The sequence below is a fragment of the Dendrobates tinctorius genome, unplaced genomic scaffold (assembly GCF_039654945.1).
Source record: "Dendrobates tinctorius isolate UK_male_01 unplaced genomic scaffold, ASM3965494v1 ptg000140l, whole genome shotgun sequence".
Lineage (NCBI taxonomy): Eukaryota > Metazoa > Chordata > Amphibia > Anura > Dendrobatidae > Dendrobates > Dendrobates tinctorius.
In genome coordinates this window covers 13268633-13283967 of record NW_027361808.1, presented here as the reverse complement: position 1 = coordinate 13283967, position 15335 = coordinate 13268633, and the positions used below count along the sequence as shown (strand labels likewise).

The window sequence follows — 15335 nt, the reverse complement described above, 5'->3', positions numbered from 1 at the left end:
TATATTATCCACTGCTCATTTTCATTGAATGCTAATTTACCAAAGAACACCTACCCACAGGATAAATCACAAGTGTCTGATTGCTGAAGGTCCCTCCATTGGAACCACCATTGATGTGTGCACCATGGAGTGATATTGAAAGGTGATGCTAATCTGTGACGATCACTCAATTCAAAGTGGGGACCCCAGTGGCCATTATCAAAATCAGTAGTTTTCTATGCAGTTGAACCACCATCGATTTAAACATTATCACCCTATGTATAGGTGGTATATTGATAAATTGTTATGGTGGGGCAGCTCCTTTAAGTTTATTTCTGCTAGATTTAGATGGTACTATTTAAGCAGTTAAATAATTGACAATTCGACTACTCTCAAGCCGATCGACTGCCGTTTAGTGGCTGACAAGCCAAATGCACTTCTATACCCATAGCATGTTACAGGCAGCTCATCACCTCTGTACATAGGACAATGTGCTGCTGATAACGATGATTTCTAAACAAACTTAAAAATCATCACACCCCTTGAATGATTTTTTTTGTCTTTTTAGTCTGGCCAATACAAATGTGATAGCTTATTCATCCATATCAATGTGCAGCATGCAGTGTGTGATATTTCCAACTAGCAATAAGAAGTTTCCCGCATTTTAAAGTGGATCTTTAGAAATTCATAATCCTTATTTTAGGCTTATATTTGATAGATTTGCTTTTGATAAATGTTATTATTTTATTATAGATGCAGTCTAGGAAGCGAGGATTATAATTTGAGTTGCTGTTATCCAACTGAGCAAATACTGATGTTTATTAAAATGTAATAAAAATAAATCATTGCTTCTAATGTCATTTTGGTCTTGTGATTAGAGTTGAGCGACATTGGTCGGATCGGGTTTCATGAAACAAAATTTGTGTTGTGGATGAATGTCATCCGCTCAATGCCGACTTTTATTCCCCATTGACTTGCATTGGGGTCGGGTTTCGGACGAAACTCCGACTTTTTTTGCCCTAGTCGGACCAGTTTCATCCGACTCAAATTTTGTTTCATGAAACCCGATCTGATCAAAGTCGCTCAACTCTACTTGTGATATCTACATTATCATGCCATCTTAGTATTTAGAGACTCCATATACTACCTTACAGAGAGTATACATGTGAATATTAATTGGTGAATGACAGCATCAATGAGGAGCATGATGTTATAGCAATAGTTAAAGGCTTAGGAGGGGCCAAAACATCTTCCTATGGAAAATATCACACACTGTACATGTTGTACATTGGTTTGTACTAATAAAACATATAACGTTTGTGTGAGCTTTAACCATGAGTGTTAAGATTTTTTGATCACATGTTAGGGCTACAGCCATAGCCTTCACCGAGAGCAGCAGAGAGCTGATGGCAATTATGATTATCTTTAGACTGTCCGGTAGTCCTTTGAATGCTTGGTTTGCAATTATCATCCATCAGAATGGGCCCTTGCACCATATTTAGGAGATCTATTCATTCCTATATTTAATGAAAAAAGACATACAGAATAGGAGATCTCCTGAGTCCTGAATGCAGAGTTAAAAATTATATCTGGAACTTTGTTTTGTTTTATTTTTTTTTGGTGATGGGGCTAAGAAATTACCGGGAGGCAGTGATTATCTACCTGTGTTATGGAAATTTGGTTAGGATAAATCTATCCCTGTGTGTGCTGTGGCCGTTCCCAATTAAACTGAGTATTTTGAGCGCTCAAAGAATGATGACACTGTACATGCATGGTTACAGGATAACATTCCCTCAATACTCTGAAGGATTATTGGACATACATGGTTTTATAATTGCGTATAGAAAGGGGTGGTTAGTTAATTACCATATTGTCAAGCTTCAGTGTGTAACTCTTGAAACCAGGACAAAGTTGAGACATCTACTCATCACTTTTACACATCTGTTGTTCTTTCTCGTTTCTTATCTTGGAAAAAAAAACACTTAAGAGCTGTCTGGTTCGTGGCATCCATTTTAAAGCAGTGGATTATAGCTGTGATTATATAGGAGTATACATGTAAGTGAGATCTATATGAAATGTATATATTTCCATCACACCTGCTTGTTCGCTTGTGCGACCGTCTGGCTCTGAACAGTCATGGATGCCTACTGCCGGTGATTCTCCTGCTTCCAGCTTCTTTTCTTCCTCGCTGCTCTTTTGACGGGGCATCACTAACTACAAAGAGCAGTCTGTCAATCAGCATGATTTTGGTAGTGACATCCCATCAACAGAGCAGACTGGAAATGAAAGAGCTGCTGTGTTCTGTTGTTGTGAGGTCAACTGAAGCAATAGAATGGGAAACCCCACTTACCCTAGCAGGGGGTGGACATGGGGGCACAGCTCCTTCCTCCCTCATTTAATTTGTTGTTCTTGTAATAAATTTGGTTAAACGTATACATCTAATTAGGGGATTTTGGGGTATGTTATTAACATAAAGAGGGTGTTATTATAATTCGGAGGACTGTTAATAACTTCTTCATGTTTGTGTTTGTCCGAGTAATGTATTTCAGTAACAAGGATAATGGTTGTGAATGGTTTCTTCCACCCTGTGTGACCATTGGTGATTGGTCAGCTGAAAAAGGGCGGGAAATAACTATATAAACAGCTGTTTCAGTCAGCTGCCTCATTCCAGCTGTGGTGAGATTGTCACCTGCCCTCCCTCCCTGTTGATATCATTGATCTTCATGGATTCGTCGAGGTGCAATATTAGTGAGAATAGTTGCCTGATGGTATCAGGTGGATTGTTCTTGTTGGAGTAAAGTCTCCTTGGGTAAAATTGCCCCTTTAGGTTGGGCAGATTGTTTCTTGAAGTTATGAAAATATTAACTTATTCTTATTAAATTAATTTATTTATGGTTTATTATTTTATTTTCATTTATTATTTATGTAATATCATAATAAAGCACCTCGGCCATTGTTTTTACCATTAAGAAGTGTCCTGTGTTGTTTATTTATATATACCATGATGTTCTTTTTTGGTATAGCTAATGTGCCTTGTGCCCCATGGCCATTTGAGCCAGGAGAGATGTCGCAAGGCAGAGCAGGCAGTTAGCTGGCTACTACCTGCCAGTAAGTTCTTTGCTCCATTGCAAAAGAAACCCAAAGTCCCGAATAAATCCTTTAAGATGGCTTCATGTCTTATGAACGATGTCAGGACTTTATATATGTTCTCACTTTGAATGTATCTTGTGTACAGTACGTGCGCATTCAAAAATTAATGTAAATGAAATAAGTTAATTTCAATATAATCAATGTAAGCGAGCCCCATACCTCCTTCCAGCAGTGTGTTTAATCTCATTGTACTTTCAGCATCTGTAATTATTTGTTCTCATTAGAGCAAATGTAGAAATTACATTTCGTAATTTCATGAAATATGCATGATAGCACTTTAAAATCCCTCAGAAAGACGTTTATCATGGTGCCAAACGTATCCAGAGTCTTTCTAGGAAATGCCTGTATGCTGGGATGAAAGCACTGTTATGCGGGTACGGCAGAGGACCCCTCAGTTTGTTTGCCTCTTGACAATCTAGTTTCGGCTGTTTGCTTAGTGCTGCTGCGCTTGTAACTAAGCAGCCTGGCCGCTAATGGGCAAAAGCTTTGTCAGATTTTATTAAAGTTGCTTAGAAAAATATGTATCTGCTTTTTATGGAGCAGTGGACTAATGATAACAGCATGAATTCATTTCACTGGAGAGTTCTAAGTGAATTTCTCCAATAAATATGTCTGTGACCTGCAAGAAATCTAGTAATCATTAGGAATTTGTAAGTTTCGGCTCTTTTGTCAGTCAATGTAGCAGCTTTTTAATGACGTGAAGTTCAAATATGATGCCTCATGTTACCATAGATCTCAAAAGGAGAGAGGATTACGGTATATTTGATGAATTTTCAGTATTGGGCCATAGTTAATCTATTGTGGTTACCAATTTCTTAATCTTTAAACCCTTCATGACTCGGTTCTTTTTTCAACAGTTCTTTTTTTTCCTTCTTACCAGTACCAGTACCATAACTTTATTTATTATTCCATCAGCATGGCCGTATGAGGGCTTGTTGTTTGCAGGACGGGCTCTAGTTTTGAATCACAACATTATTATCACCATACATTGGAGTAGAAAACGTCCACCATTGTTTTTTGTGTTTTATTTTTCTGGCATTTATTGTGCAGTAAATATGACCTGGCATTATGATTCCTCAGGTCAGCATGATTACAGCGATGCCATACCTTTATAGTTTTTTTATTTAAGTGGTGACATAAAATGTGAGAATTTGTAAGAAATGTTTTCTTGATTGAGTCACCATTTGCCAAGACTCTAACGTTTTCATTTTTACATCGATAAAACTGTATGAAGACTTGTCTTTATGTGTTAAGCTAGCGGTTTTATTGGGAAAATTTTGGGGTAGATGTGACATTTTCTCTTCTTGCACTCTTTAGTGGAGTTGCTGCAATTGAAAAACCACAGTTCTGACGTTTAGAATTTTTTTTCTCTTTACAGCTTTTCCCATACAGGTTGGTATTCCTGTATGGGAAAAGCTGTAAAGAGAAAAAAAATATGTTTATTAATTTCTTATTTCTAAAAACAAGAAAGGGAATTGATTAGAATTTTCATATTTTTAAAAACTTTTTTTTACTTTATTTTCAGTTCCTTGATGTTAAACTGTAATCACTGTGGTGTAGTGACCACTAGGGGGCGCTGTGTGGGTGTCCCAGGACGGGCCTACAGGCATATCCATTGTGGTAATGGGTATAGGATGCAGAATGACCGTTATGTATCCCAAGGTAGGTGGCCTTGGGATGGAAGCTTGAATATGTGTGTTGATCAGCAGAGGCACTGCTGAGCTATTGTTACACTGTGTCAGCGAGAGCTACCTACAAATCCACCTAGGGGTGGTGTCTAGAACGCCTTAATAGAGTGTATGAATGCTTGTAGGACCTGTGATGAGGTCATAGCCATGTGACCCGGTGGGCGTGGCTGCGGACCATATAAGGTAACCAGAGTAGGTCACATGAGGGAGAGAACAAGGATCTGATTGGGCCATGTGGAAGGTCCCAGCAGGCCTAGGTGGCGAAAGGTGTGCTACCTTCCTAAAGACCACGTGCTGAGGCTGCTGACCCGGTGAGGCCTGTGGATATTGGCTGTATGTGAGGACGGATAAGCCTCCTGTGTTTGCTGAGGCTTCAGGACTGAGCCTGAAATCATGGACACTTATGCTTGCTTTCACCTGAGCTAAAGGCTATTTCTTGTGTTATGTGCTGCATTATGGGTTATGAAGCAATAAACCCTGTGAACTTTTAAAAGGAACGTGCCTCCTGATTGACTCCCGTTGCTCTTGAGCGAGTACAATCCCTACATCACCTTTTCTATAAACTACAGCAAACCTCCCAACTTTTACAGAAGTAAAAGACGGAAAAACTATGCAGCAAAACGTTTTCATTTTTACGTAAGCTTCACTATATGAGGTCTTGCTTTTGTGTCTATAAGGCCACGTTTGGTTTTCTTCACTGTTGAGAACTCTTCCTTTTTCTCCTCTTTATAGGTTACAATATTCTATGTGACAGTTTCCCTTTAAAACTGGGAATTCATTGACATGAAAATGTTAGGCGTCGGGTTCCTGCAGCTGCACAGCAGGAATCCAAAGCCATGCAGCCAGCGGTCTCCCATTCCCCTCTGATCTCTCAGGGACCCGCACAGCAATCTTGGCGACCCAGACGCCCTGCTCAGACCAGCTCTCTAGGTCTGGTTGTTGTGCCACCTCTGGACCAGCAATGGTAGCGCAGCCTGCGCTGCAGGAAACCACTCCAGAGGCTAAGTCCTCTCGCCGCGCTACTGGGCATGCTCACAAGATGATCTCCCAGTGGAGATCGGGAGTCACGTGCTCAGGTCCTTCTCCTGATCTGATTGGCCCATCTCAGAGATCTGGAAGGTCCTGGAAGCGCACGGCTATAAAAGGCCCGCTTGGCCGCTCGGCCATGCGCTAGTATAGACTTTACTTGCTAGATGTGTGAATGGTGATGGATGTATGATTCTGGTGAATGACTTATTATGATTCCCCTCCCTCTGATATTACACATGTGGATAGGGAACTAGAGAGATAGTCAGCGCCAGTGAGTGGCAAGCCATAGGTCACTGTGCACACCGCACGTCTACACTAGCGTCCGATTGTGTCACGTCTCACGGCACTATCGTATAGCGGCAGTGGTTACCGCTGCGCTGCAGTCAGAAGCACTTACCGGCGTCCGCGGTAGCGACACCGCACGCACGGTAGGTCTAGAAGGACACCAACCTCCGCCTTGGGTCCGTGTCCTGTGACCGTATACCGCGCGTGCAATTTAGCTGAGACCTGTGAGGCTAACAGGCTCGGCGTTTATGTTTATGTTACAGTGCCTCTGTGAGCTAACAGAGTCCGCTCAGCGCACATCGGGTGGCGTTTAACCCGTGCGCGTTATACCGCCATATAGCGCGTCTGCCATTACTCAGCAGCAGTGATATCACCTTCAGCACGGTGGACCCCGAGCGGCGAACGCACTTTATTATTTATTTATTTAGTGCGTTCCGCCGTTCCTAACAAAATGTATGTTAAGAAATTGCAGAATTTTTCAGTATGTAATGATTTATATGCAGACTCTCAATACTTACTTTGCATAAGAATGGAAAACTAATTTAAGCTGCAGATTGGAAGGTATAAATATTAGAAACTCCCTTTTTGGAAACAAATAATGGACTGTTATTTAACAGATCTATTTCTATGTTAAAGAGATTTTCCACCACTGATTTTTTTTTTACAGAAATAGCCCATAACTGTAAAAAATAAAATATTTACAAAATACCATAGAGATTCCCCATGGCTCCATTTCAAATTCTAGCTGGGTCTCCCGCCACTACCTGTGCTTTCACATAATGGGCATGTAAACACTGCAGACAATCACTGATCACAGTGCTGGTTATCACTGTGGGCAGTGATTGGCTGCAGCCATGGCATGTCAATACAGTTGGAACGGTATGTACAGAGTCGGTCTCTAAGCTGAGTGCATTTATTCAGTTGTAGGTAGATTTTGTATAATGGAAAAGAAATCTAATATTTCCTTTTGCATACGATGATAGTAGACAGTGGGACGCCCTCACACCCAGGGCTGTGGGGTACTCGGTACCGGGCCCGGTGGATCTCAATGGGAGTTGTCACGGTAGCTATGGCCCAGCCCGTGGCCCTGGGCACCCATTGTAAATGTTCAGTGTCAATGAATAAGTCATGACGCCACCTGTGGTGTTCGGCAATGAAGATGTTAGGCCGATGCTGCAACCAGATCCTCTGGGACAGATGGTGTGGTGCAGCAGTGATGGTATGGCCCTCCACAGGCAGGGCTGTTGTCCCAGGGCAGAGTAGGTATGGTGACACTTAGGTGGTGTAGTGTCAGGCACAGGGGATGTAGCAGTGCCGGGCAGGTTGACGCAGGAATAAGTGGAGGACACCAGAGCATGTAGTTCCAAAGCTTTACTCACAGTCTGTTGTACAAACAGGTGCCTGCTTCCGCGCCGTGTCCTCCGGGTCTGGGACTCAGTCAACCTCCAGGCTAGATGAAGCACTCCTTTCCAACACTCCGCCAACTTTTGCTTTTCTGAACGTCTCCTCTTATAGTGCCTTTAGATGAAGTACTCCTAGTACTGAGTTACACTGCAGTTCCTCTTGTCTGATGTTCCTATGAACTCTACTTGTATGGCAGACAGCTGTAGCCTGCTTCGGGGACCCCTTGCTACTGAGTCCCGGCTCACTATCCAGTTGCTGTTGTGCCCCCAAGTCTTATGTGGGAATAAAGTGGTCACTACTTCTATTCCTCCGGTGTCTGCTGCAGGACCATTAGTATCCATACAACCTCGGGGACCGGGCCCTGGCCTTGCGTTTAGAACTTCTAGGAAGGGTTCTCTTCTCACCCACGCCTCTGTTCTCTTTTATTCCTCACATTCCGTACTAATCCTTTTTTTCTATGGAGAGTCAGGCTTTCAGTCTATGTTGCTCTCTTTCTCCCTTTCCCGTGCCAGCAGACCCAGGTCACTGGGATCTGCTGCAGCACTTCCATCCATCTATCCCTCTCTCTAGGGATCTTCTTCTCTCTCTAACCAACTACTGACTGACTAACTTAAACTCTTCCCGCTCCTTGAAGTGTAATCTAACTCCACCCACCTCCCAGCACGTTTCGTGTTCCAAGCAGGGAGCCACCAAGGGCTGCTTTGCTACACTCCAAGCAGGGAGCCGCCGAAGGTGCTTTGCTACACTACTTTGTGGTGTGGGGTGCAGGTGTTGGAGCGTGGTCAGGAGTCTCCACCTTACCTGGATGGTGGGATACCACACCTCAGGAGGAGGTGCAGTACCTCTGTGGCGGCTGAGCCCCAGGGGCGCCACAACAGTGCTATACATCTCCTATGGCCTGTGGAAGTTTTTAGTCCATATACTACTGTAAAGTATAAAATAAAATCTTTTCACATTGCTTTTGAGTCCTTTAGTTGAAATGAATCATTTTCCATACCTGGGAAATATTGTTTCTTATTGCTGCTGAGTACTTAAATTGAATAGAACATGTATCTGGCACACAATGATAGATACTTGCTATAAATTACATAAAGTACAGTCATAGATGATATGTTTTAAATGCTATATGAAAGGTAAATTCTGTTGAGAAATGACCACATGCCTATGGGTTTTAAAGTAAAACTAGTGTATGACTGATTCAGTTTCTTCACTGCTTCTGTTTGTGCACATGAATGTCAAATGATAACATTTGAGTTTAAGAAACATTTTATCACAAAGCCAGTTACCGGCCAAAGGGTAACTTGTATTCCTCAATCTGAGCACATTTATGTCATCTGAGTATATCACATCAAGAAGCCCGTTGTTAGCAGAAGCTTAGGCTTTTATTTCCTCATACTTAGGCTTTTATTTCCGTCGTACTTAGGGTATGTTCCACAGTCAGTAAACGCTGCAGGTTGGACGCTGCGTACTTCCACAGCGTCCAATCCGCAGCGGCCAGATGTTACAGCATAGTGGATGGGATTTCAAAAAATCCCGTGTCCACTATGCGTGCATCAGCACCCGCGGCTTCCCTGCGGAGACGGACATGCGGCACGTCTATCCAGACCGCAGAATGCCTGTTTATCATACAGAGATGCCCTGTCTCCGCAAGATAAATATCGCCAGTGCAATGTATACGACGCAGTGATTACACACAGTTCAATGAACACATGTGGAATCACCTCCATTCAAAAGCCGGCAGCGCTTTGGATGCAGCGGACATGTGCTGCTTTCAAAGCACTGCCGGTTACTCACCGTTTGGACGTAGCCTTAGGCTTTTATTTACTCATACTTAGGCTTTTATTTCCATAATAGCACTGTATAGTTCTGCTTTGCAATTGTCATTGAATTTTCTATGACTGTATACCATAAGTAGGTGCAAACAATAAATGATCAATTGCATTGGCTTACTGTACAATTACCCATAATAATGGCCATAAACTTTAGAGTTACATCAAAAGATTGGTGGAATTTGTCAACAAGCTACTGTCTCTAAGGTCTGACATACAGTGGTCATGCATATTAATGGGAAGGTTAAAGCTAATAGCTGTTAACAGTGACCTTATGTATATTGTCTGCTAATCTATATTTCAGCATTAACTCCTCCTTGAGCATGATGACACATTTTATAGATTGTCTTGGGTCATACTTGATTCCGAGCTTTCACTCCAAAATTTTTTTACCATAACCAGGTTCCTCGCATCGTATTCTCACATGCTTTTTGCATTTAATAGCCCTCTGTGTCTGTACTGTTACATATTTAGACTCTTAACTGGTTCATGCAGCAACAGGAACACCTGATTCTTACACTGGGGATGGTCCAAACAATAAAAACAATAAAAGCAATTGTTGCCATCCACCTTTCATGTCTCCCCTTTTCCTCATAGATTGTAAGCTTGCGATCAGGGCCCTCATTCCTCTTGGTGTCTGTTTTGATCTGTGTGTTTATTGCTATGCTGTAATGTGTTTTGTCTGTAGAAGTCCCCTCTATAATGTAAAATGCTGCAGAATATGTTGGTGCTATAGAAATAAAATTATTATTATTATTGTCGTATTTATAAATTGATTGAATCACTTAAGACTTTTTGTGTTGACTATTTCAGGGCTGCTCAGAAGTTAAATCTGTCATCCAAAAAGAAGAAGCAGAGAACAATGCCTTCCTTAGTATCAGAGCCCCCACTTTTCTCAACCAGCTTCTGTGGGATTCTGCAGACTTCTCCTCCACCTGCACCACCATGTTTATTGAGGGCAGTCAACAAAGTGAAAGATACTCCTGGGCTGGGGAAGGTAAGAAACAAATTTCATCTTTAGGTCTAATGTGTAATGATTATTGAAGATATCAGAATTTGTGGCACATGTTAAGGAGCTGAAACTCCTAAACCCTTCATCCAATTTTAATGTGGATACCCTCAAATGAAAGCTGAAAGTCTGAACTTCAACTGCATCTGAATTGTTTTGTTTAAAATTCATTGTGGTAATGTCTAGAACCAAAATTAGAAAAATGTTGTCTCTGTCCAAATATATATGGACCTAACTGTATATATATTTTCCATTTATAAAAATGAACAACCTATGCAGTATGTTTTTACTGCTATGATCTCCATGTCCATGAAGACAAACCTGTTTACCAGAGTGAGTCTAGGAGAAAGAAAAAATTCCTACTAAATATAAGCGTACTCAAGCTACTAAGCTGCCATGGTGTTAAAACATTTCTTCCTAGACATGAGTTGCTATAAGATCCAAAACATAGGAATACTCACCATTTGTTACCGCCATGAAGCCAGTACAGGCGCCTCCTGGGAATGGCTGCAGTGTATAGATGACTGAAATAGTGTTGTGCCAGAGAAGTGTCAAATAATGTGCTGTGCCAGTCACCTTACTGATGCACCCAATCACAGGCTGCAGAAAGTATTTTAACATCCAAGCGGCGCATTCATCGCTTTCAGGGCAAATGCCGACTACCAAAGCAGCCTGCACTGGATTTTGGAATTTAGGCAATGACAGTGGGTGAGTATGCATTTGGTTTTTATTTTGTATCAACCCATGCCTAAAAAAATAAAAATATTTAACACTGGTGAACCACAATAGGGCCCCTATTCATATTCGAAAAAAGTCTGCGGAAGCAGCTGATTTCAGTGTGACAGATTGACCATCCTATTTGTATAGGGGCCTCCAGACTCTTCCTTCACAGAAGATGTTTGGAGAAAGAAGTACCAGGCATGTTAACTTTAAACACCCTCTCCTTTTTGTTTCCCAATAAATAAGCCTCTGGAGGTGTCTGGCAGTGGCTTACTACCTTCTCCTTAAACAGAACACCAACATATTCTGTACTCTAAGCATATATGAGTAAAAAAGGTGCCAAAGTGTAAGCGCATTTTCATTGATAGGGGGTACTGCATATGACCCCCGTTTGGATCATCTGGCACTAAACTGGTTCAATAGAAATGAAATAGTTAATATACAATAATCCATAATAATAATTTTAAAAATCACCAAAGTTGGTGAGGCTTTTCAGAGGGTTTTCCTATCTGGCTTAAAGATGTGGTTACCAAAAGGGAAAAGTTCTCAATGATTGGTATTTTTTGTAACAGAGAATAAATCGGTATCTTTATGTCCCAAAAGTGATGTTGCAGCAGAGTAAAATTGTGTTTTCAAGTTGAGTATACATCAGTCTAGAAGTTCATTGGGGCCTGGCGGTGCACTTCCAGCTCCTCACCCATCTCGCTGTATACTCTTCCTAGTGCCAACCTCCCCTGGCTCATTGACAAGTTGTTGGCCATATATCAGAATAATTACCTATCAATCAATTAACGGAGGGAGGTGATAGTCAGGGAATACAGTGTGATGGCAGAGGAGCAATACTTCTGCACTACCACACTGACATATACTGAAATTACAAGTGCGATTTCTTGTTACTGGAGCAGGACTTTGAGATAAAAGGAGATTAACTGGCTTATTTATTTAGCACGCTAAGTAGTAATATAAATGGTTTGGGGTAGATCTTCCCTTTTAGTTCTTCTTAGTGAGTATTCCAGCAATGCGGAACTAACAGTGCAGTATCTAACATTACCAATCAGATCCTTGTGCTGTACTGAGAAGGTCCAAGGGAACAGAACATATGACACTATGCTCTAAGATGTCTTCAGGAGAGCATTTAGATTGCCATCCAAATTGAGCAGTTTTGTTCTTTCTGTAGTAATCTGTTGATATTCATTGTTCATCGTCCTATAAATTTACTTTACTGATAAAATGATCCTTGAAGAGAGTTACAATATTTTCTCATCTGTTAGCCTAAGTATATATACTGTATATATGGTCTATGTTGACAAGAGGGGGTTAATATGAATGAATTGCGTTCTGCTTGATGTAAAATAATCACTAAATCATGGCCCGGTCTGGGATTTGCCATTTTTTTGAAAACACCTGGAATAATAATCAGCCGTGTATTCAGCTTGAGTATTTATGTTGTCTCACTGGAAGGCAGCAAACGTTAACGCCCGCTTAAGTTATTGTTAACCTTGGCACATAGTTTTCATGGATTTCACTAAAGGAAAGTTAACAAATAAAGCATTTAACACATGAGTAAATATAAAAAAAATACAGCCAGATAATTCATCCAAGTTAATGATTATCCAAGACTCTTGGCTACGATTACCTGCCACATTTTTAGATCCTAATATTTCCAAATAAAGAAGTGTGTACATAGTACAATGAAAATGTTGGACTGTTATAATTAGATAAATATGAGCAGATTTACAGTACGTGACCTAGAATGAATAACCAGAAGCAAATAATGTGCTGACTGAGGCCATTGGATTTAATTCCATCTTCTGTGTCTGACTACACATGTAGCCCAGACAAATGTAAACAGATTAAAAGAGACTCTCTAAAATAATACAAAATAATCATTTTCACCTTACTCATCCCCCACCGCACCTCGCCCAGTGCCTACTAGGGTCCCTGCCCCCTTTTCTGTCCGTCCAGAACTTGAAGTACAGAGACTGACAGGGGGACCTGGGTAACATTGGAAGAGGAGCAGTGGTGATTGGTAAGGTGAGTAAAATTAATTTTATTATTTTAGATAATGTCAGGGGTGGAAAACTTTATTACTATTCTAGGCTATATAGTCAAATATTTTTACAACCGGGGTAAAATTGACAGTTTTTGTGATATTTTGCAGTTCTGCGGAACAAGAGCAGTATAACTAATGCTTCCATGCCTGTGCCCATTTCTACATTTATGTATGTTTGATAATTCTTATAATTTTATTTTTAGTTTTAAAACACTTTTTGAAAAAAAAAATCTTTCTAAACATCATGTGTCATAAATGTCTAATAGGTGGGTATCCCCTAACACCGAGGAAGCAATGGTGGCCTCATCTAGAAGAAGCTATGGCCGTGCATAATTGCAGCCTCCTACATTATAATCTGTATAGGGTATGGAAGCAGCCAAGCAAAGTGTCTGAATGTCAATTGTACAGACTTGGTAGACATTCATAGAAAGATATACCAGACTTGTATGTATCAAAATAAATCAGAAATGAGGTCATTAATTGTCAGCTGTCATATAAAAAAAATTCCCATACATGAGCCTTAGTAGTGGCAGCTCTGATGAATGCTCATATTTGTGCCATTCTGGGCACTTTTCCACATTGACGCTATGACCAGTATTCTCTACAGTCTCAAGAAAAGCCAAAAAAGTGACGGACCACAAGCTAAGCTCTATTGTACTGCGCAATGATCTCTTTTCTTTGTAAAGTATAAACAAATAATTAGAGGTAAAATAATTTAACTAATTTAAAAAATAGCATAATTATATAACGGTCATATGATTCTTTGTGTTTTGGCTGTCCCATAAGTGTGCTTTCCTCACCTTCAGGAAGGTTGCTATGATAGATTGCCCCATCTAGGGTTTTTAAAGCTATGCATCACTGTGTAAGATCTTCCCACTCTGACTAATGACCCAGTGCAGAATTCTGATTATACCACAGGTCATATTCTTCCACTTCCCCATTTCATTTTATTACCTTATCCTTTATTTTCTTCAATTATCACTGCACGACTTTATGGCCCAAAATCAGAAAGCCATCGGAAATGGTTTCACTGCCGCAGTCAATTGATTTCTAGTAAACCTTCTAGCGGCACTGGCTGAGGTGCTGCCAATTCCCACCAGAGAACGCTCGCCAATTACCTTCTGCTATGATATAGCCTGCAATGTCTGGTCATGCATGTAAGAAGATGCCTCTGCACTAGCCGAGTGATGGAATGAGACCGCCATTGGGAAAAGGATTACAGGTTATTCTGTCAGCTCACAGGCCTTGTCCCAGCTACAATATACATTTCATTATTTAAGCTGGTCAAACATGGCCAGTATGTGAAGAATAGACATAAGGTCTGATTTATCATTTGCATTTTTTTAATGTCACTTTTCTTTTTTTTCCTTGGGATATTCGTTAATATAACTTTTGTGTGCCAAAATGGCTCATGTGGTTCATGTTTTTTGAGTAACATAAAAATGCTCTTCAATCTTGTCTTTAATCTTTTTTTAAACCTTTTTTAATGAAAAAAATCTTGTATTGGAATATTTGCACCACAAAAATGTCAGGAATACAAAAAAAATAACTCCAAGGGAAGACTGGAGTACATATGAGCAAAAACGTTGCAACCTTTTTAAAGGCCACAGTTAATGAATCGGCCGAAAACATTGAGAAACAAGGAACCCCACTAGCAATGGCAGACATAAAAATAATACAAGTGGACACATAAAATACACTTTAAAAGACGCAAAATAAAAAGATTAAGATGCAAATTGAAATGAGGCTAAACACCAAAAACTAGACAAAAAATGCGCAAGCGAGATAATGAATCGGACTGATTGTGAAATATATTCTATAAAACAAAGAGTATCCAATATTTTCAAGAATGTTCCAAACACTACATGTCCTATGTTCAAAATATATGAATAATTATGAATGTTAGAGCGTTTTTGTGGGACTAGCACATTATGGTCTATCCTCAGCATAGTCCATTAGTGTTTGATTAGTGGATGTTCATGGACCTCCCTCCCTACTTATCAAAACATAGTGCATGGGGTGAGTGGGGCTTAGCTGAAATATCAGATTTCCAGGTACAAACACATTTACCATCCGAGCTGCTGTGCTTGAAAAAAACAATAAGGAATCCCCTTTTTTTGCTGCTTAAAGGGAACCTGTCATGTCCCCAAATACCATTAACCTGCAGATACTGGGTGTATTTTTAGGTT

The 15335-nt window shown here is 40.5% G+C and overlaps 1 protein-coding gene across 1 annotated transcript in view; it reads left to right on the top strand.

The window, feature by feature from the left end:
- The window catches only part of KIF26B (kinesin family member 26B), a 641515-nt gene that overhangs the window by 418417 nt on the left and 207763 nt on the right, over nucleotides 1-15335 (top strand). Inside the window, exon 5 of the mRNA XM_073545144.1 lies at nucleotides 10178-10361. Within this exon, the coding sequence (XP_073401245.1) occupies nucleotides 10178-10361 (184 nt within the window). The remainder of the gene's footprint in view (nucleotides 1-10177; nucleotides 10362-15335) is intronic.